The sequence below is a fragment of the Anopheles gambiae genome, chromosome 2 (assembly GCF_943734735.2).
Source record: "Anopheles gambiae chromosome 2, idAnoGambNW_F1_1, whole genome shotgun sequence".
NCBI classification, from domain to species: Eukaryota; Metazoa; Arthropoda; class Insecta; order Diptera; family Culicidae; genus Anopheles; species Anopheles gambiae.
The window spans coordinates 60334385-60359027 of NC_064601.1; the positions used below are offsets into that span (position 1 = coordinate 60334385).

Consider the following 24643-nt stretch of genomic DNA (forward strand, 5'->3'; position numbering starts at 1 on the left):
GCGAGAAGTGACGTTGGACCAGCCAGCACATGCAGTCAATCCGGAAGGATTGAACCTACCGAAGGGAGTGACGTTGGCGGATCCTCATTTCTATGAGCCAGGGCCAATTGATCTACTTATTGGGCGAGAAGGTTACAACGATCTACTTTTGGGTAACATTCTTCGGTTGAATAGCCCAAAACTACTACTGCAAAACACGGAGCTGGGTTGGATTGTCTCAGGTCAGGTAAGCCAAGGTCTAACACACTCTTCCTTAGTGCTCAACGTCATGACGCTGAATGACCAACTAAGCCGGTTTTGGGAACTGGAAGGCTGCTACTCCCCTGCGATGTTATCCGTCGAGGAAGCTGAGTGTGAGGCAGCATTTGTACAAACAACTTCACGAGACCACGAAGGCCGTTTCGTGGTAGCCTTACCAACGCGTACTGAAAGGCTTAATCAACTAGGTGACTCTTATGAAGCTGCATCACGGCGGCTACAATCGCTCTGTAGGCGATTAAATATCGACTCGAAATTGAAGCAGGAATATTCTAAATTCCTACAGGAGTATCTCGATCTAGGACACATGGAAGAAATTCCATCTGACCGCCATGACATTGGAAAGACATATTACATGCCGCATCATTGTGTAGTACGACCCGACAGCCTCACGACTAAGCTAAGAGTCGTATTTGATGCATCCAGTTCTACTGATACAGGGGTATCCCTCAACGATGCACTGATGGTGGGACCTTCAGTGCAAGATGATCTTTTGTCGTTGTTACTCCGATTTAGAGTACCCAGATTTGCGATTTTGGCTGACATTGAAAAAATGTATCGCCAAATTTGGGTGAAGGAATCCGATCGTCCACTTCAACGCATCCTGTGGAAAGAATCTGCTGATGATAGAATTCGCATCTATCAGCTGAAAACCGTTACGTACGGCACAGCCTGCGCACCTTACTTGGCCACCCGTTGTCTGCAAGCGTTGGCTAAGGAAGGAGAAACAAGATATCCCAGGGCATCCAAGGTCCTCGAGCAAGATTTTTACATGGATGACATGATCACCGGTGTGGAATCTGTTGAAGATGGCCGGATTATTTGCAGCGAAATAAATCAGCTTCTACAATCGGCAGGATTTCACCTGCGCAAATGGGCTTCAAACTCGTCTGAGTTACTGGAGCAAATACCAGCTGAACTACAAATCGAGGGAGATGTTTTGAACATCGATCGCAGCACATCCATCAAGGCTTTGGGTTTAAGATGGATGCCATCATCGGACCAGCTAGGGTTTAGTGTGCCTGGTTGGAAGGAATCAGAAATCATCACCAAACGCATTGCGTTATCAGACGCAGCTAAGTTGTTCGATCCTCTTGGACTGTTAGGACCAGTCATTGTAGTAGCAAAGTGTTTCATGCAGGAGCTCTGGAAGAACGAAAATACCTGGGATGAACCTTTGGAGTCTGAACGGCAACAATTCTGGTTGCGCTTCAGAGAACAACTCGCTGATCTGACTAGCTTGACAATTCCACGACGAGCAATTGGTGGAACAGTGCGAATTGAAGCTCACGGATTTAGTGATGCTTCCCTACGGGCTTATGGCGCCTGTATCTACATACGAGCAGAATCGTCCGATGGCCAAGTCTCAGTACGGTTGTTATGTGCTAAGTCAAAGGTGGCACCGATACCTAATACCAAACGGAAGAAAAACGTGTCCCTTCCACGGCTCGAGTTGTCGGGAGCGTTGTTACTATCACACTTATGGCAGAAGGTGAAGCAAGGGGTGAAATTGGAGCTTAAAATCAACTTCTGGGTTGATTCGACGATAGTTCTTCATTGGCTTTCAAGCAGTCCTTCCCGTTGGAAACAGTTCGTTGCGAACCGAGTTGCGGAAATCCAGCACCAAACCTACAAGATGCCTTGGAGTTATGTGGCCAGCGAGCACAATCCAGCTGACATTATTTCGAGGGGAATGATGCCTTTGCAGCTCATGGATTCCCAACTTTGGTGGCAAGGGCCCTCATGGTTGCATCTTCCAAGTCAAGCTTGGCCTACGAACAAACCCAATACTGAAATTTCCTCGGAAGATTTGGAAGAGCGATCGATTGTAGCCACATCTCAACAGGTACCGCCAAATTTTCTATTCGATCTTTCTTCATCTTACGAAAAATTGGTGCGACTTACGGCATATCTGCTGCGATTCATGTACAATTGTCAACCGACACACCGCAGAAATCTACGAAAGGGGTTTCTAAAAATAGATGAATTAGTGTCAGCGTCTCTAACGCTCGTTCGTCTGGCCCAACAAGAAACCTTTGCTGAGGAGCTTCGGGATGTTCGTCAAACTGGAGCGGTCAAGCCGAACTCAAAACTGAAAACGCTAACACCTATTCTGAAAGAGGGTATCCTACGTGTGGGTGGTCGTTTGCGAAACGCGCCTGTTTCGTATGAACGCAAACATCCGATAATTTTAGCGTTTTCTCACCCATTGACCCTACTGATTGCGCGTTCTTATCATCGACAATATCTGCATGCGGGACAACAAGAACTCATATCTAGCCTGCGTGAGAGATTCTGGCCCCTTCGCGTACGCAACCTGGCACGAAAGGTCGTATATGAGTGTGTAAGCTGTTTCCGATCCAAACCAACAACGGCAGAGCAAATCATGGGAGATTTGCCCAGCGAACGCGTAAACCCAGTTCTCCCATTCTACAACACTGGTGTGGATCTGTGTGGTCCATTATTCTATAGACAAACCAACAAGAAGGCTGCTCCAATCAAATGCTATGTTGCTGTTTTCGTCTGTCTTGTGATCAAGGCAGTACATGTGGAGCTTATTGCCGATTTGTCTACTCCAGCCTTCATTTCTACATTGAAGCTGTAGCATGCACATGCACATGCTATACTGTCTATAATCAATTCACACGCAATTCTCATCACACTTAATAAACACAAATTGTCAACACCACACAACACACAAAAAAAGGATAAAATAACCACTCAAGAAATTAACACAACCCAAACCACATAAATAACCTTACGCCAGGAATTGTAAGTCAGCAGAAAAACCCTTGTCCAAAAACACTTAAAACACACAACCCGCACACAGCCCCGTAGGTGCGAAAACAGCAGAAAAACATTACCCAGCACAAAAACGTTTCAAGTGCGTAAAGCGTAAAAACAATAACATTGCATAATAGCAACCAACGGAGACACCGTACCTCGTGTGTACAAACAGAACCGTAAGCGTAGGAAACAAAACACCGCGTAAGCGTCAGAACCCAGAACTGACCTTACATAATAAGCACAACCATATGTAAACTCAAAACTTGACATTCAGCATAATTGACACAAAATAGAGAGTATAAATAAAACCAACTCCGATCATGGCAGGTCAGATTCGTTCGGACTGTCAGGATAGGACTATGCCCATCCTACATCTATCGAGTTCTCATTTAAAGAGTTTAGATATGTCCCCCTGCCCAAGGTAAGGCCTCTAAACTCCAACGTTTCCAGTAAGGGAAACCTCCTAAAGGTTTCTATGATCGCCTGGACGATCAAGTGTCGAACGTCCGCTTCGAAACAGTATCCACTTCAGTTCTACTTAATTCGGCAAACGATGACGAAGGCCACCCTGACCAACGCGAGTTCAAAACATACCACATGGCAACCGTAACAGTCATCAAACACATTACATGGCGACCGTGACTTTTAAACTGTAATCTTCGGATGTGCAAAAAAAAGTGACGAATGAAACCTCAAACACGGACAAAAAGTGCAAAGTGGAAACGTTTTATAAAAATCGCAAGTGCTTCTGAAATGACTTGGAAAGTGATTAATTACCAACAATAGTGAACTACGAGTGAAAACCAATCATTTTCAAAATGGGAGGCAAGGCTGCAAAACCTGAAACAAATATAAAAGGAGACCATGATCTCACAATAGTTCAAACTCAGAATATTCATACAGAATATCATCTGACTCAGGATTTAAAACTAAACATTATTTTAGGGCTGCTAATCACCCTGTGCATTGTTAAAATAGCGAAAACTTGTTACAAACACCTTCGTAACCAAGCGCAAAAACACGCTTTAAAAGTGCTTACGCTACCAAAGTAGCAACGTAAACATTGAATCGAGAACAGTGAATGAATGATATACGAAAAAGGTGATATGCTATTTGACCCACAAAAATAGGTAAAGGCTGTGGGAAAGTACCGTAAGTTCACCAATGCAGCTATGGACCGCGATTATGAAAAACAATTATGCGCGTATGAGAATCTACCTCAACGTGTAAAAACACTGTGACCAGCGGTATGGTTTGGAACAGCCGTTCCCAACGCGGAAGACGAGAAGAATAAGGCAAGAATGGACGGGCTCACTGTCGGACAGACAGGTGAGAGAAGAGATCCCTGGGCCAAGGGACAGCAGTTCACCGAGCACCGGGAACAACGTAGCACCGTGAGCAGCAACAACAACAAATGTATTTAAAAAGGTACCGTACACATGCAATTTTTACGGACGAAGCTGCATAAATATGCAAAAGCTGTTAGAAAAAATAGAAATACTAGATAGAACGTATGATCAGGTTAGACAGCTAAACAAATGCTATAGGCTCTGCGCGTTAACCACACTAAGAAATAACACTAAGGAATTATTTGACGAAATACAAGAGCTTCTACGAAAGCACGAATCATCCATTAAAGACGAAATATTAACAACCTTAGTTAAAAAAAGTAGACACCTATATTACGAAATAAATAAGTGCATTAAAATACATTTCGAAAGACATCCAGATTCGTTAAATACAACATTATCAGAAAACCAGTTCGACATAACGATAGAAACTAAATCTGAAAAAATGGCTGACATTATAGAACTAATTAAAATCACCACTTCTCTCATATCAAAGTATGATGGTAATGTGAAAGATTTAAAAGGTGTGGTGTCAAATTTAAATGTATTAAAGAAAATAGTGAAGCCGGAGAATAGGGAAACAATAATAGAGCTAGTATTAGGACGTCTGACAGGTAAAGCGCGAATTGTTGTAGGAGAAGCCCCAAAATCAATAGAAGATATAGTTAACAAACTACAAGACAGATGCAGCATAAAGGTAACACCAGAAATAGTAGTATCCAAAATGGATAATACGAAACAGACAGGAACAATAGAAGATTTCGGAAGCATTATAGAAAAACTAACGCAGCAACTTGAAGAAGCATACATAGCGGAAGAAATAACACCAGAAGTAGCCAGGAAAAAAGCAACTAAGTCTGGAATTAGCGCATTGAGTTATGGACTTAAGGATGGCGAAACCAAAATAATAATGAGATCAAGCAAATTTGAAACCTTGCATGAAGCAATAGAACAAGCAGTAAAATTGGAACTAGAAGACAGAACGAAAAAGGGAAAGAATGAACAGACAAAAATTTTATATTCAAACGCTACTAGGAACAATAGAGGGTATGGTAACAACTACCAGGGAAGGAACAATTACAATAGATTCACAAATAATAATAATAATAGGTATCAGACACAAAACCCACCCAGGTTCCCACCCGCAAGATATGGACATAGCAATAACCGAAACAATAATAACTACAGAAATAACAACTTTAACAACACTAGAAATCAGCACGCAAATCGACAAAATAATTCCAACAGAAATCAGTACGTACAATCCAATCAGAGAAATAATAGCAATTTGCAAAATAATCGAGCGCCTATTCATAACACAGTAACAGCCGAAGAACAGAATAATTTTTTAGGGCAACCTCAAGCATCGGAAAATACCCAATACTAACCATAAATCCTGATGCAGATAATTTTGTTAAAGTAAAAATAGAAATTACAAAGGAAATCTATAGCACACTCATCATAGATACCGGAGCAACCGTATCCGTACTTAAAGCTAGTAAATTAAAACCAGGTTGTAAAATCAATACATCAAAAAAATTAACCTTGATAAGCTCTAGTGATCATGAATCAGAGACTTTAGGAACTGCTATGACAACAATTCACTTTGGCGATTATTCCATTATGCACGAATTTCATATAATAGAAGATGTAGAATCCATTTTTTCCGACGGACTATTAGGAAAAGACTTTATAAAGCACAGATGTATTGTTGATTATGTTAATTGGATGATATACTTCTCATCTGATAACGGATTGATTTCACACCCAATAGAAGACAATGTAAACGGAAATTATATTTTACCAAAACGAAGTGAAGTAGTACGAAAAATAAGTATACCAAACTTGACAGAAGATTCAATCATCTTATCACAAGAAATCCAACCAGGGGTATTTTGCGGAAACACAATAGTCTCAAAACGTAATCAGTATATCAAATTCATTAATACCACAGATAAAGATGTTTCTTTTAACATAAAATCTTATACACCAGAAGTTGAACCATTAAGAGAGTATGAGCAATTACAGAAGAAACTGGACACATCTAAGGAACGAATTCAGAAAATTCATAACAAAATCCATATAGAAAATATTCCACAAATAGCAAGAGAAGAGTTAGAAAATCTTATCACAAAATTCTCGGATATATTTTGTTTAGAAGATGAACCGGTCTCTACTAACAATTTTTATACCCAGGAAATTTCATTAAAAGATAATATTCCTTCTTATATACCAAATTATAAACAAATACATTCACAAAGTGAGGAAATGCAATCGCAGGTAGAAAAGATGTTGAAAAATAACATTATTGAACATTCTGTTTCGTCATATAATTCACCGATACTATTAGTACCAAAGAAATCAGTTGAAGGCAAGAAGAAATGGCGTTTAGTAGTGGATTTTCGGCAGTTAAACAAGAAAATTTTACCAGACAAATTCCCTTTACCTCGCATAGACACGATACTAGATCAGCTAGGAAGAGCCAAATATTTCAGCACATTGGATTTGATGTCAGGGTTTCATCAAATCAAACTTGATAAAAATTCGAGAAAATACACAGCTTTTTCGACACCTACAGGCCACTATCAGTTTACAAGAATGCCATTTGGACTCAACATTAGCCCAAACAGCTTTCAAAGAATGATGGCTATCGCTATGGCTGGTTTAACACCAGAGCTAGCATTTGTATATATAGATGATATTATAGTTACTGGATGCAGTGCACGGCATCATATCAGTAATTTAGGTAAAGTTTTTGATAGGCTAAGAAAATATAACCTTAAACTAAATGCAGAAAAATGTTGTTTCTTCAAAACAGAAGTAACGTACTTAGGTCATAAAATAACAGATAAAGGAATTTATCCAGACGACGCGAAGTTTGACACAATTAAAAACTTCCCGATTCCTACTAATGCTGATGAAGCAAGACGTTTTGTCGCATTTTGTAATTATTATCGTAAATTTGTACAGAATTTTGCTAAGATAGCTAAACCAATTAATAATTTGATTAAGAAAGACGTTAAGTTTGCATGGACTTCAGAATGTCAAGCAGCTTTTGATACATTGAAACAAAGCTTACTCTCACCCACAATTTTACAATATCCAGATTTTAAAAAACAATTCATTATTACGACAGATGCATGGGATATGGCATGTGGTGCAGTGTTATCACAAATAACAGATGGAAACGATTTGCCAGTCGCATTTGCGAGTAAAAGTTTTACACCAGGGGAAAAGAATAAGCCAATTATCGAGAAAGAGCTTACAGCTATACATTGGGCAATTAATTATTTTAAACCTTATGTATATGGACAAAAATTTATAGTTAGAACAGATCATAGACCACTAGCTTACTTATTTGGTATGAAAAATCCTACTTCTAAGCTTACTAGAATGAGACTAGATTTAGAAGAATTTGACTTTGAAATAGAATATTTAGCAGGTAAAGCTAATGTTGCGGCAGACGCACTATCAAGAATAATCCTTAACTCAGATGACCTAAAGGCATCAATACCAAAATCCAAAACGATTTTAATGGTTAATACAAGAGCCATGGTTAAGAAAAATAACGAGAAAACTGATATAAACAAAGACGAACCAATCGCAACAACAGGGACTGATCACCCCGCGATGTGGAAAACAGATAGACCTTTAGAAGTGAGAAAGGTACTAAAAATAGGTACGCAGAGAATTAAAAACAACGTTGAATTCATAATATACAACCATTCATACAGTAAAGCACTAGGAAAATTTCTTTTGAGAAATGATGTAAATGGAAGTCAAGCATTAGAGTTTGCTCTTCTAGAAATGTGCAAAATCGCGAAACAATATGGAAGAAATAAGCTAGCATGGTCAGAAGAAGACCATTTATTCAAAGAATATTCCCAACAAACTATTAAGGAAATAGCCAACAGAGCCATTACCAAGTTTGAAATAATCCTGTTTACTCCAACTAGATGGATAACAACAGAAAAAGATAGGCTGAGAATAATTTCAGATTATCATATGACCCCTTCGGGAGGACATATAGGCCAGTACAGACTGTACCAGAAAATAAGGGAAAAATATAAATGGAAAAATATGAAAGATGATATCAAGAAATACGTACGAAATTGTAAAGCATGCATAGTTAATAAGACGACTAGACATACTAAAGAAAAAACAGTTGTAACTACAACACCGACAAAACCATTTAACATAATTTCAATCGACACAGTAGGACCTCTAACAAAAACTAACAAAAACAACAGGTATGCAATAACCATACAATGTGACTTAACGAAATATATCGTAGTAATACCTATCCATAACAAAGAAGCAAACACTATAGCCAAGGCATTGGTAGAAAACTTCATCCTTACATTCGGAACATTTATAGAATTAAAATCAGATCAAGGACTAGAATATAACAATGAAATATTACACAAAATCTCAGAAATTTTAAAAATCAAACAAACTTTTAGCACAGCTTACCACCCACAGACAATAGGATCATTAGAGAGAAATCATAGATGTCTAAACGAATACCTAAGAAGCTATACAAACGAACATCATGATGACTGGGACGATTGGACAAAATTTTACGAATTTGTTTACAATACAACAGAACACTCAGACACAAACTACACACCATACGAATTAGTATTTGGTAGAAAAGCGAATTTACCACAAGATATATTTAAAACAAAAATTGAACCAGTTTATAATATTGACCAATATTATTTCGAAATGAAATATAAACTCCAAAAATCAAACGAAATTGCCAGAGAAAATTTGATAAAAGCAAAAATTAAAAGACAACAAATCTTAAATAAAGATACAGTACCACTTATTATAAACTTAGGAGATCAGGTATATTTGGAAAATGAAAATAGGAAAAAATTAGATCCAGTCTACATTGGACCTTTCACAGTAGTAAGTGACCAAGGGCCTAATTGCGTAATACAAAATAATACAACAAAGAAAATCTCTACAGTACACAAAAATAGATTAATTAAGTACACAGGAGAATAACTTCAATCATTGTAATTCATTACGTTATTCTATTAAAGGGGGGAGGTGTAGCATGCACATGCACATGCTATACTGTCTATAATCAATTCACACGCAATTCTCATCACACTTAATAAACACAAATTGTCAACACCACACAACACACAAAAAAAGGATAAAATAACCACTCAAGAAATTAACACAACCCAAACCACATAAATAACCTTACGCCAGGAATTGTAAGTCAGCAGAAAAACCCTTGTCCAAAAACACTTAAAACACACAACCCGCACACAGCCCCGTAGGTGCGAAAACAGCAGAAAAACATTACCCAGCACAAAAACGTTTCAAGTGCGTAAAGCGTAAAAACAATAACATTGCATAATAGCAACCAACGGAGACACCGTACCTCGTGTGTACAAACAGAACCGTAAGCGTAGGAAACAAAACACCGCGTAAGCGTCAGAACCCAGAACTGACCTTACATAATAAGCACAACCATATGTAAACTCAAAACTTGACATTCAGCATAATTGACACAAAATAGAGAGTATAAATAAAACCAACTCCGATCATGGCAGGTCAGATTCGTTCGGACTGTCAGGATAGGACTATGCCCATCCTACATCTATCGAGTTCTCATTTAAAGAGTTTAGATATGTCCCCCTGCCCAAGGTAAGGCCTCTAAACTCCAACGTTTCCAGTAAGGGAAACCTCCTAAAGGTTTCTATGATCGCCTGGACGATCAAGTGTCGAACGTCCGCTTCGAAACAGTATCCACTTCAGTTCTACTTAATTCGGCAAACGATGACGAAGGCCACCCTGACCAACGCGAGTTCAAAACATACCACATGGCAACCGTAACAGTCATCAAACACATTACAAAGCGTTTCATAGCTCGTCGCGGTAAACCATCCGTAATCCAGTGCGACAACGCCAAAAATTTCCGGGGAGCTGATCGAGCGCTCAAGGAGATGTATGAGCTGTTCCAGAAACAACAACATCAGGATGCTGTTACAACTTACTGCGGAACGGAAGGGATCACCTTCAACTTCATCCCTCCGCGGTCACCCCATTTCGGTGGGATCTGGGAGGCCGCAGTGAAGTCGCTGAAACGGCATCTCAAGGCTACGATAGGATCCAGTATCTTGCGGCGAGACGACCTGGAAACTATCTTAGTTCAAGTGGAGGCTTGTTTGAACTCGCGACCGTTAACTGCACTTTCCAACGATCCAGAGGACCTGGAAATTCTGACACCGGGTCATTTTTTGATTCAACGGGCGCTTACATCGGTCCCTGAGCCATCTTATGCTGAGATTCCAGGCAACCGCCTGGACCGCTATCAACAATTGCAGGAGTATGTTCGGCGGATTTGGAAGCGATGGATTCGAGACTACTTGTCTGGTTTGCATCCGCGTACCCGGTGGACGTCAAGGCGAGACAACGTTCGGGAGGGCACTATGGTCCTGCTGAAGGAGGACAACCTTCCCCCTCTCAAATGGCGCTTCGGCCGAGTGCTGAAGATTTATCCTGGTGATGACGGCTTGGTTCGAGTGGTTGATGTGAAAACGAAGGATGGAATTTACAGAAGAGCCATCACCAAGATCTGCATACTGCCCGGACAGAAGGAAGAAAGAGAGGTTTCGTAATAAGGGTTGAAAGCTACCTTTCAACGGGGGGCGGCTATGTTGAGTAATGAATTTGTACGGTATAAACGTATGACCTTCTGTCACTTGAATTTGTTGCTTGGGAGTTGTATTGAGGGGACGAATGAAGGAAACAAGGAATAAAGAAAGAGTCTAGCGCAAGCGTTCAATCAGTACAGACGTTCCTCTCTCTACCAGTTGAGAAATTCACTAACTAAAACAATCTTCTTTGTACAACTAAATATTTAGGGTGCATGACACGTTTAGCCTTCTCCAATAATTTCTTTAACGCCGTTTATCGCTCCGTGAAACAGCGCTATTCTTATGGACAATTAAAGTGCAGTTTCTCACCGGTAGTTCACCGTACAGTATGTAAACCCTACCGAAACAACTTAACAATCTTTGTATTTTACATAAACCTCTGTTATTCGATGCTATCTGCTTCTATTAAGAAATATTAATTCAATCAGTGTAGTGTAAATTAATCTCTAAAAAAAATTTAAAAAAGCCAATTAAACTTGTAAACTTTTTGATTTTATATCAAAATTTCATATGCGTTGCAACAAATTTCTGATTCACTTCTTTATTTAGAAGTATAAAAGGGAATAATGATTAATTTTAGTAAAAACTAAAACAACAAAATGCCGGTGGGCTACTTAAATTAAGCATTTTTCTTTTAGTACAAGAATAGTTTTACACATTCAGTAAACTAATATTTAGCTTTGTTTTAATTGAAACTGTGTGATTACTGCACAAAAAATATATTACACAATATTCAATGAATACTTTCAAGTTAACCATATATAATAGTGAGCAACTGAAAAAAGCGTAACCAATGCAGATCATCTTGAACCTGCGTTCCGCGTTCCGTTCTTTTTCTTCAGGTTGGCAGGTTCGTTTCGTTCCTCAATTTTCGGAACTGTCCCCATCACTACTAACTAGATTTTTTCTTGTTAAGTATGTGAAATGGGGAAGAGTAAGGAAGCGTGCGCGAGCGATGGAATGTGTGTGAGAAGGAAAGAATAAACAGAATGTGCGAGAATGAGCTAGGATGGAGAACGCGGTTATGACGGGTAACGCGGTGCGAGAGGGAAGATGGGCAGAAGCTATAAAAGCGGTTCGCGCTTTGGGGACGGGGAGTTAGTTTGGGACCTTAAAGAGGTGAAAGAACTCCGTTGGAGCCAAAGCCTCTATAAACTATTCAAACAACAAACAACAATTAGTTTGGGACCGATACGGGAACTGTGAAATGTGAACTACTTAACGAGATGTGCGAATAAATCGTGTAGAACTTTACTTTCCGGTGTCCGTGTTTACTTCCCATAACACAGCTAACTTCACAAGTATGGCAAGTAATTTAAGTTATTTTGGTGGCTTTGCTGACCCAACAAAAATTTAAATCAAGATTTTCTTAATCATCTTCCGCATCTGATTTGTTTTGTACCGTTAATTCATTGTTATGAAACTCTCTATTATTTAAAGTCAATTTACTTATCGTTGAATCCACTTCCATTAGTTGTGGGTAAGGGGATTTCTCTTTAAATGTAGAAGCTTCATTGAATGGTCTTTGTTGCACGCTTCTGTTACTGCGGTCCTTTCCGTTTTAAGTTCGTTGGCTGAAATTTCAGCCTGTCAGCTGTTTGCATTGTATAGCAGTTTTCGAGCAGCATCTAAGTGGGTATAATATACAGGTGGGCTTATCCCAAGGTGTATGAATTTATAAGGCTGATTTTTATCGCTTCTTTTTCTGAATGAAGATTTTAAGAGTGTTTTGAGTATTCGTCAAGCCTCTAAAAAGCTTGTTTGAACAAAAAATTTCACCCAACCTGTCAAAAAGTGATATTCAAATTTGGTTATAAAAAAAACATACTATGAGACCACCTGGACTACATACACTTTGATTCTAGATTCCACCACGTGATCTCTTTAATCCACCTTGGGGTAAATGTAAACAACACCGTATTTTCGAGCAGGTACTCGAATCTAATTCTAGCTTTGAGACTAGAATAATCTAGACCAGCTGTGTCAAACTCAATTCATAAGAGGGCCGCAAGTACAGATTTACAGTGATTCGTGGGCCGCAAAGTTGAGAATAAAAAATATACCTCAATAAGCATATAAAATACTGTTTAAAATGATTGTTGTTAAACAAATTGACTTTTTGCACTCCTTGCTTCAAATCTGGAATAGTTTCTTATTTACAAATTTGCTATGTTTTTTTATTGTGCATTTTTTATTTAAAAAAAAATGTTTAATGCACTTTTAAAGTCACATGCGTTGTTTTCATCCTTATTATTAAAATAGGAAATTTCTCATTAGTCGCGGTCTAACATGCATGCAATTTTTTGATAGATCAAGAGGAAAATTGTAAAAAAACGTGTTTAAACATTATTTTTTGCTAATTTCTAAGTTCGAAGGGGTATATGGTGGTATATGGTGGTATGGTGGCATTTCTTATTACAAGAACCCATATTTTACGAATAATTTTGTTAAATTACGATAATTTTATCTAACGAAGATACGTGGTGTGTGATCCCATAAAGATTGGCAAATCTTGTTTTGCACTTGAAGGGAGATGATTCGCGAATTGAGGTATGGACTGTGTGAGCTAATCTATTAATAAGCTATGTATCGCACGACTTCGGCATTTCGATTATTTTAATTCTTCATCTAAATACTTTAGGCTTAAGCGTAATCATATCATTTTGGTTTAGATTTTTGGGGAGGTTCAAAAGTACATTAATTCGTCTTGCAAAATGTGGGGTACACAAAATTCCAACTTGGCTACAATCATTTTTATTAAAGTTGATGGTGGCATGATTATGACAAAAAAACAGAAGTGGCTCCAATCGAACATCAATGATGTAACATTATAAGGTTGGAGCCGTGCAAATCGGGGAAATTCGGAGCCGAATGAATCCTTTACTCGGCACTCGGGGGCATTGAGATGGTCAAATTCGGTGGGACCGACCGGATCCATTTCTCACTGTAGATTAGCCGCTCCGTGCGACAACCAATGACTCCAACGGTTCCGAATGGCTTTAAACGGCTCTATAGGCTTCGGACGGCACCGAACGGAACTGTTGGTTTGATTTGGCCGGATTCGAAGTTTCTATAGCTAAGATCGAAAATGGTTTTGAGCCGTGGATGCGATTCTGACAATCCATCATTAGTTGTTGCGAAGTTCCCAAGTGTGTGTATCAAGTTATTTTCATTATTTTTTCGTTGGTCGAATTTTGCAAATCTATTTTTCCATATAGAATGTGCAATCGAGTGTGCACAATACTATGCTAATATTCAGAATTTAATCGAAACATAATACCGACTGAGTTTGCGTTCAATTCAATGTTTCTTAAGGGTCTCGATTGTTCTGTACGATTGTGTAGAATAAGTTTATAAGATGTTATGGGTGCATTCCTGTTAGATTCGAAAAATATACCATCTAAATGATTGTTCTTCTCTGGAAAATTAAATACACTTCGACAAATAGTAATAACAGTTTCTTGGTTTGGAGTGATTTTAGCAATTCTCAAAATATTCTCGCGGGCCGCTTTCAGCATTGACGAGGGCCGCATGCGGCCCGCGGGCCGCCAGTTTGACATACCTGATCTAGACCAAGGTGTTATAAATGACAAGGTGAAGTTGTTCAGAGCAAAATGACATTTCTCGACTTGACACATCTCTTCCGGGGGCTCCGGTATAAAAATCGGGGAGGGCTGGTGCGGGTTAATGAAATTTGTATGCAGAGAGTGATAGATGTCCCCCACAATGTCGCCCAGCAAAAGCGGTAAAAATCAACCTTCTAAATACATTATCCTTGATCTAGGCTGAAAATTCCAGGCTAGTTTTTTGTGTGGTTTTGTATGGATTTTTACATGATTTCAGCCTCCAACTGTCAAACTCCATACAAAAAACTAACTAGAATCGTGAAGGGCCCCACTGTCAGGTTTTTTAAAGTACTTCTCTTTCGATTGATACGTTTTTGAGTACTGCTTGCCATTCGAGGCAGTACTTTACGAACACCTGACCTTACACACGAATGCGTGTGCTGCTTCTAAGTCTTCTGGACATGCAGCTTGAGCATAACCAAAGTACGGTTCTTTTAAGCCTGCTAAAAATGCCGCTAAACCATCTTCGTCGCTGTGCTGATCCACGCAGAAAGTTTTTTTTGTTGCCATCGTACGTCGGAATCGCTTTAATTGGATTCGGTATTTTAAACAAATTTCCTACGTTAAATGCAGCCTGTGCATTTTCTTGTGGTGCATTGTAACTCGTGCTTAACCTTACTATACTTAATGAATCTAGCATGCGTTGATAATTGATTCGTTGTGTTCGCATAGCATCTAGCGTAGCAGCAATTGCACTTGTGAGGTTAGTTGCATCATTTGTTCAGATTCCATTTTTGTACCTTGATCTGCTAACATAAGCTTCTACAGGCAAGGTATACTCGTGTATGGTAGGTAGGTATTTGGCATCAAACTAAAAAGAGAGAAACCAATAAAAAACTCGTTCACTTTTTTTCGTTGGCCCTATCTGGTGGTAGTATTCCTAACGAATATTACAATAATTTGTTAGGCCGAAAATACACGGACCGGAATTTCGCGGCCGCGGAATTCCGCTTGCTGAAAAATGTATGGATATGACAGTTCGGGAAAGTTGCTGTTGACACTTTGTATATAAGTTTGACAGCAGGCGGAATTCCGCGGCCGCAAAATTCCGGTCCGTGTATTTTCGGCCTTAGATAGCAGTAGCGAGTTATACCATGCGCTTATGCACTAACACTAACACACTACACTGCACTATTCTAATGCGCTTAATGCGTGCGCATACAACTGAGAATAATGGGATATTCACTGAGAGTTTGTTTGACCTATCTGGTAGTATCACAACAGGCAGCGTACGATGATAGTAAAAAAAACTAATCCTACACACACATGGACACAAAGCACTATCGTTATTCCAAACCTATCTTGTAGTGTTTAGGAATATCGGAATACACTTTCACTAATAAAAGAAATGAAATGTACTAACGTGCCTTGGAAAAAAAAATCCGATGGTCCGGTTCCAGGTATGCGTGCCGGTGTGCCCTCAAATCGAACAGCGGATGAAATCCTGCAGCTGCTGACGCTGAATGCGGGAACCACTTGAATATCGAGAATATTCTCGATATCTTCCACTGTTTTGACACTAAACCTAACCTTACCTAACTAAAACCTAAATTAACCTAATCAAAGTATTAGTAATCTGAAAAATCTCCCTAACGTGTCTTTACTGTTTGGCGTATCAAGTGTGAGTGCTGTCCCAAGTGACATTTGCTCGAAATTGTTTTCCCATATCTGCTCGATTAGTACTCGATACGCCTGAAATTGTGGATTTGTGCCTGATCAAGTGTGTTGAAAGCGCTAAAATTTGGTGAGTTCGTAAATTAGACTTGCTTCTATCGATTGACGATGCCGTCGAGCTCATTTTACAGACATAGCTTAGATTTTTGATGAAAAACAAAAGGTAATTTTGTGTGACTTTATTTTATAAAAAATCAATAGTATTTAAGTATAAAATGGCTATCTGACCAATTATAACGATAGGAAACATCATTTTCGAGCAAATCTAGAAGAAAACAACGAAAAAGCCGTATCACAGTTGATTTTAAAGGCCTTTTTCTAAATTCCCTTAAACTGGTGCAGTTTAAGGGAAGTTTAAGGCTCCAGTTTAAGGGAATTTGCTCGAATTCCCGATTATTCGTGCTCGAAAATGTCAATTGGCCCAATTTCAATTTCAGGCGTATCGAGTACTAATCGAGCAGATATGGGAAAACAATTTCGAGCAAATGTCACTTGGGGGGAGTTTAAGGGATTCACAATTTCAGGCGTATCGAGTACTAATCGAGCAGATATGGGAAAACAATTTCGAGCAAATGTCACTTGGGGGGAGTTTAAGGGAATTTGCTCGAATTCCCGATTATTCGTGCTCGAAAATGTCAATTGGGGTACCTTTCCGCTCCTTTAGCGCTGCGACTATAGCGCAATGGAATTGTAACGTCTATACCAGCAGTCACGCTATAGGGTGGCTAAAGGCTTTTATACCACATAATTATGATAAAAGTTAAACCTTTTCTGGCCACAATACTAGATTAATTAAAGTCATACTGTCGCGTTCTCAACACGACATTCTTAGTAGGTGACCTTTATCGTACATGAAATCCCTGATGAAAATGTTGTCACATTGAACTAATGTTTTTATCCTAATATAAATAATATATTCTTTCTTTCATATTCTGTTCCAGGAAGCTTAAGAGGAAACAGGAAAAAATATGTGGAGAGTTCGATTCGCAATTGGACATGTTAAATTATCCTGAATGCTTAAATATACTTGCTAATTTCCTCGATTTAAAACAAAAAAGTATTTCAATTGTGTCGTCTGAATTTCTAAAACCAATTGGATCAAATAGTAGACTAAATGGGAGCGACTTCAGTTTTTCGCTGGACACCACGCTCATTGCGACTGGCGTTAGTAGTATTAAAGAATTTGAACATTTGAATTCATATAGTAACTTCACTCTCTTCAGTTGGTCAAATGAATCCACACATTCTTATGGCAACGAAAGCTCAAATTATTTCCCGGGTGAAAATTTCTCCAAAGTCCCTTATCATTTTGATATCATTGATGAAAGCATCATGCAAGTGTTACCACCTTTTGATCTTTGGCAAACAATATTTATCGCAATTTGCTTAGCAATTTGTATAATTCTAACCATTGGTGGCAATATACTAGTACTATTAGCATTTATTGTTGATCGAAACATAAGACAACCAAGCAACTACTTTATTGCCTCTCTAGCTGCAACTGATATGCTTATCGGTAAGTACCAAAAGGCAAGTAAACTTAACTTAGTCAAGTGTTTAATTAATATTTATTTTCTCTTTTTAATTCTGTAACAAAACCGCACAGGAACTGTGTCGATGCCTTTCTACACGGTGTATGTGCTAATGGGATATTGGAATTTGGGCCCTCTACTCTGCGATCTTTGGCTCTCTGTAGATTATACTGTATGTCTGGTGTCGCAGTACACAGTTCTGCTCATAACAATTGATCGGTTTTGCTCAGTGAAAATAGCTGCTAAATATAGGAGTTGGCGAACCAAAAACAAAGTCCTCTGGATGGTTACAATTACATGGATTATTCCAGCCCTGCTCTTCTTTATATCAATTTTTGGATGGGAGCACTTTGTTGGATATCGCGATTTGCTCCCTGGACAGTGTGCAGTTCAGTTTTTAAAAGATCCCATCTTCAATACTGCGCTCATAATTGGATATTACTGGACTACCCTCGTAGTATTGTTTGTATTGTATGGAGGAATCTACAAAACTGCTTATGATATGCAAAAGAAAAGTGAAGCCAAGCAACGTAAAATGCAATCTATGGTTGCACTCAGCAGTGCCATGACAGGTATGGCTAGTCGTACTGCAGGTATAGGAATTTCTAAAACTCAAAGTACATTACTATGCACGGATAAACCAATGACATCTTCATCACCTTTAGTACAAAAACTTGAGGCAGCTACTGTATTATGTGCTGGAGACGAAGCGTTTCGGAAGTTTGATTTACAGATTCAATCAACAACCTCGTTGCAGTCAACGTCCATTAATATACATGTGTCACCATCTAACAACGATAAGAATTTCAGTAAATCTTTAGATCCACCAGTTTTAACGAGTGAAAAGACTAACGAAGGTATAATCATCAGCAACGTATCACATGCACTAGGGGATTACAGGGTGGAAAAAGCTACGGATTACGAAGAAAGAATCGAAGGGGAAAAAAGCGAACGCTCAAGCAGTCCCGCTTTTGATTCAGATGAAGAGCATTCTACAAATGTCAAACAAGTACAGTATGTAAAACCTTCCCATAAGAGATCATCTGTAGCAGGAATGTTAGTTGAAGCAGCCTCTGCCTCTGTACTTACATCTAATAATGCAACTTCTTCAATATCATCTGGAAACAATTTATCTACATTACCTATCAAATGTTTGTCCACATCAATATTCGAACAGAAAGCACTATCTAGCACTAATGAAAATAATATTTTAAATTGTATTACTAATAGTCAAGCAATAGATCAAGAATTATCATTTGCACCACACTCTGTTATATCGCAGACGCAGAGTTTGGCCAAGGTTTCATGTAAAACTACATGTTTACAGCAAATACTGGAGGATTCATCGTCTAATGGATTTCAAATTGCACATGTAAGTCATCTTAAATTAAGAGAGGAAAGACCACAAAGCCCAATAAGTATAGAAGATACCACAGGTACTTCTGATCCTTTGAAAAGCTTGGACAGTGCGGATCTACGTTTCATGGACGAAAGTTCTATTATGTTGCCCACCCCAGAAAATGAAATTAATCACTCAGACAATTCATTTACTTTTCTAGATGATGTTGCACATTTAAGTAAATATTCTAGATGTAGTGCTCAGAACATAGCAAACCCTACACTCTTGCACAAAGCTCTAATTCAGGCGACTGCTCAATGCCCAACCCCTTCACCAACAGTCCTGATACGTTCATCTTACTTGAACATGGACTTAGTGTCTCCAGAAACAGCAACAAACAAAAACATAACTTATCATCATGCACAAACATCAATGGAAGATAAAATGAATAACACCGCCGTTACTGTAGGTACAGAGAGTGTAGAAAAGTCCAAAACAAACCTTTCTTCTGCATGCTTTAAATTAAATAATACAAATACCAATTACTTTGAGGAGCATCAAAACCTTCAAACCCAAAAACAAGATAATGATGACACATTTAAATTGTCATCCAGATACTATGGTATTTCAAATATATTGAATGCTGCTGAAGAAGATTCCCAAAATGTATCGACTCAAGCATGTAGAGTATTGTCCAACATTACAACATCAACCGCAACTAATTTTGGAAATACATCGAATTCAAAAAAGTGCTTAGAACGAGAATCCTCGAGAAAAAAAACATGGTTTATTCAATCTATTGGTAAGCGTTTGAATCAAGGTATGAAAACCCCAATAGTTGACGTACCAATCGGTGGAATTAGCCGACAAAAATCTAAATCTGAAAACCGTGCCAGAAAAGCGTTCCGAACTATTTCGTTTATATTAGGCGCATTCGTAGCTTGTTGGACGCCTTACCATGTATTGGCCTTGGTAGTGGGCTTTTGTTCAAAACCACCTTGCGTCAATGAGCACCTATTTATGTTTTCATATTTCCTTTGCTATGCTAACAGTCCTATGAATCCTTTTTGTTATGCCCTTGCTAACAAACAATTTAAGAAAACTTTTACGCGCATATTGCGAGGGGACTTGCATATGACATAAGCTCTAATTATCTCGTTGCAAAACATTAGCCAAATATAGAAAAAATTAAAGAAAAAAACATCAACAAACATATAGGACAATAATGATGTATATAACTGAAATTATTAGGTAATCGTGGCGGAATGTGAAGATGTGAAAAAAGAGATAAAATGTAATAGGCGTAAAATATAAAACACGATAAAAACATTAAAAAAAACCCCGTTAAAGATATTAAAGACGACCAGAAATGTTACGATTATTTTAGTATAAGCCATTTGTTACAAAATACATTTCAATATCAGCTCAGAAATAGATTTGATTAAAATATCAACTGATTTCTCCTGCCGGCATCAGTAGAAGCTTCTGAGAGAAATTATCTGAGATGTTTATCATAAAGTTAAAAACTAAATTTCTAGTTGAAATGAAACTAATTACACCTTACTCACTATGCTACAAGTCCTGCTTACTAATAAAAAATTACAGGCGTCCTCCAAGTAACGACCACCTTGAGTTACGACGATTCGCAGATACGACGATTTAGATTTTGGGGTTAAAAGTTGTCATTGAGAAGAAATTGATAGGTTTTTTTAAATTCCTTAATAATAACCGATACACACACATTTCTAAAGATTTCCCAACTACCCGAACTTATATATCTATATCGTGTAAACGGCGTTTGTAGTAAAATTACTAAATTATCATTGTTTTAAATAAAAACAACATGATATCATGGTTTGAACTCTTCAACTTCGGTTATAAACTTTTAATTTACAGATATTCGACATACGACATTTTCGACGTTCACCTTGCTTTGCGACATTTTTTCGGTCTCAAATACAGTTGTGTATCGGGGGACAGCTGTACAGGTATTAAATCAAACATGTATCAATAAAAACAGTGCTCTCCAACCTTTTCAGGGTCGTGGACCACTTGGCTTTAAAATTACATTTGCCGCGGCTCACATCTATTGATAGCATAAATTTTGTATACGTTGTTCAAAGTTTTTAATAAAAATATGGTTAAACCTTATTACAATCCATATCGTCAACATTTAATTTTCAACATGCACGTCTAGAATAGGCTTTACTCAAAAAATGATTTTTTCTCGGATCGCTTTTGTTAACGCCGCGGACTACGAGTGATCCGGAGACCACAGGTTCAAGACCAATGAATTAAAAGGTAAAAAATATTCAATCACACGACTGCAGTATGTTCCGGTATTCCACGGTTTATGCGTTCCAAAGACATCCAACTACTTCGAATATTTGCGTATGTCTAATATCACTGTTTTCTGAAAAAAAATCGTGCTATGAATTGATAATTTTACTTAAATTTAGTACAATGTTATACTATATCACTTATAAAAATTGAAATTTGTAGTCCATTCTTTGAAAATTGAGCGCCTGGTGCTTTTGTTCCATTTTACAGGTATTCTTCGAGGTGTGTCTATCATTATTGTCTGGCTGTTTAGCTGTTTTGGAAAATTATTGACTGATTTGACACAAAAACTGTAGAACGTGGGATTAACAATTCTGGCCAGTTTTTTTCTTTGCAGTTTGGCAGTTGGTGGCTGAAATCATGTCATCGCTCGATACAAAATACACGACACGCGTTTTCGCGGGCATTGAAACGCGTATAACAGTTCCGCAGAGATATCCAGCATGAGAATCTCTGCATTTCCGCGGTAGCGCTTTCGAATAACATTTTATTTCTATGGCCAGATTGTTAAGGCCGGGCTACATTGATCGTACTCGCAAACGTAATTTTGATTTTCACTAGCGCATCTGGCGGCGGCTGACCGAAGCATTTTGCCAAACAATTTGGAGCCGCTCCAGAAAATACGTTATTTTTCCATGTTTTTTACTAAAAACGGAGGAGAAAAGTTTTGTAAAACGTAGATACATATGTTTTGCACGCATTGCATCCATTTTTGCAATCGAAAACGATGGAAAAACTACTTAATTTTGAGATCCGGCATGATCATTCCCTGGATGACCAAAAATAGCTTCCACCAGTCGCCGTCAGATGCGCTAGTGAAAATCAAAATTACGCTTGTGAGTACGATCAATGTAGCCCGGCCTTTATACGTGTCGTCGTTTGTTTGAGGCCTAAAGGCCGGGGGACATTGCCCGTACTCGCTAGTGTAATTTCAATTTTCACTAGCGCATCTGGCGGCGGCTGACCGAAACATTTTGCCAAACAATTTGAAGCCGCTTCAGAAAATATGTTTTTTTCCATATTTTTTACTTAATTCGGACAAAAAAAGTTTTTTAAAAGATACATGCACATGTCCTGCAAGTATTAAATCCATTTTCATAACCAAAACCTATGGAAAACTACTTAATTTTGAGCCCATGACCATTCCCTCGATGACCAAAAAAGCTTCCACCAGCCGCTGCCAGATGCGCTGGTTAAAATCAAAATTACACTAGTGGACAGTGTCCCCCGGCCTCAAATTTAAGTTATTTTTTCATCGTTTTTTGATGCAAAAACGGCTGAAATACTTTCACAATATGTTTGTCTATCAATTACAAAGCTTTTCCAAACCAGTTAAAGTAAAAAAAACATGGAAACACAACATATTTTCTGGAGCGGCTTCAAATTGTTTGGCAAAATGCTTCGGTCAGCCGCCGCTAGATGCGCTAGTGAAAATCGAAATTACACTTGCGAGTACGATCAATCCAGCCCGGCCTTTATACTTAAGACTAAGCGTGTTACGCATAATCTTGGGGAAGCAGGTTGAAAATGTTTAACGGGAATTTGGAGAGTTTCTAGAATAGAGAATGAACTGTGGAGAGGATAGCTTCGGCTGTGGAGAGAAGAACTTCGGCAGTGTAGAGACATTAAAGATCACATATTAAAACCTATGAAATTTTAGTAGCAATAACGAATTCATCGAAATAAGAGCTATCGAAACATTGGTCCTTCGAACCGGATTTATCCGAATTAGTTAAAATTAAAATTATTGCTCTTAACATTTGCTACTCAACGTGAATTGGAGAATATTCGTCTCATCTGTGGCACCGCCGCTACCACGCGCGTGCGTAATTATCACTTCCCATCCGACACGAGACACCGCCGCAATCACGCGTGTGCAGCATCTTCGCCTTACCGACACATCGACATACACATCGCCGCAATCACGCGTGTGCAGCATCCTCATCTCACCGACACAGACTTAAACGTACCGCCGCAATCACGCGCGTACAGTACCCTCGCTTTCCAACAACGACAGTATCGCATCGCCACAATTACGCTTGTGCACTTTCATCGCTTTATCGATACGGATATCCTCGCTACCACGGGATAACGTGTGATCTAGACTTCAGTGAATTTATTGGCTCATCCATCGCTATCCTCGTGAATCTTCATCCAAACGCATTCATCATCTTGCTTTATCGGGTGTTTCAACCAGCTGCGCCGAGTGGAGAAGATAAATCAAACCTGTTAAAGTCAGATAAGTATTCGCTGAAGATTGTACATGTATTCAACGATATTAATACCATCGCATTGCTCCTACAATGTGGGTGAAATATCATCAGCTGCAACGCCATATTCTATCGTTATCTGTGTGAGTCTCCGTTTTAGCCACTGTGTTCATCATCCCGCATTCATAATCCTGAGCGTTCATCCTCCTGCGAATTCATCCTCCCGCACGTTCATCATCCTGCGCGTTGATCGTGTGTGAGTGTTTCATCGTATAACACAGATCGGCGCCAACTTCATCGCATTACAGCAACCACGCAACCACCACGATATTCCTGCAACCACGACGCATAGGTCGGCACTACGTTTGTGTGCAGATTGATCATACTACAAGCTTCAAGTACCAGCAACGTGTGCGTGAGTATTACAGTGGCGCGAAGCTACGATCATTTCATCTTATAATCCGCCATCGCATTAGACCGAGAGTTCATCGTATTATCAGGAGTGTCAAACCCAAAGTGTAAAATGAGTGAACCAGCTGTAAAGATTTTTGAGCTTAGATTTTTGACTTTAGAATATAAGAATCTTAAAGTTAAAAATTAAAAATTAAAAATTAAAAATTAAGGCAGCACGGGATTATGGAGGGTTCTGATGCGGGATCGGAAAGAGGATAAGGGAAGGTTGAAATCAAACATAGAATATACACAGTTAAATCGACGAATTGCACGAAGAAGGGGGTCATTACGGCCCACTGCAGTTCGGATGGAAGGGATCACTAGGGGAGGGCGGTTTCGAAGAACACGGTTAGGGGCGTAGAAAGGGATAGAAGAAAGAAGGGAAGGAGAATCAA

The 24643-nt window shown here is 38.8% G+C and overlaps 1 protein-coding gene across 3 annotated transcripts in view; it reads left to right on the forward strand.

Moving 5' to 3' along the window:
• The window catches only part of LOC1274421 (uncharacterized), a 151268-nt gene extending 130154 nt beyond the window's left edge, over positions 1–21114 (forward strand). For all 3 annotated transcript variants that reach the window (XM_061641834.1, XM_061641833.1, XM_061641832.1), the window contains 2 exons: positions 17316–17890; positions 17981–21114. In XM_061641834.1, the coding sequence (XP_061497818.1) occupies positions 17316–17890; positions 17981–20388 (2983 nt within the window). In that variant the 3' untranslated portion in view covers positions 20389–21114. The remainder of the gene's footprint in view (positions 1–17315; positions 17891–17980) is intronic.
• The last annotated feature ends 3529 nt before the right edge of the window (positions 21115–24643 follow it).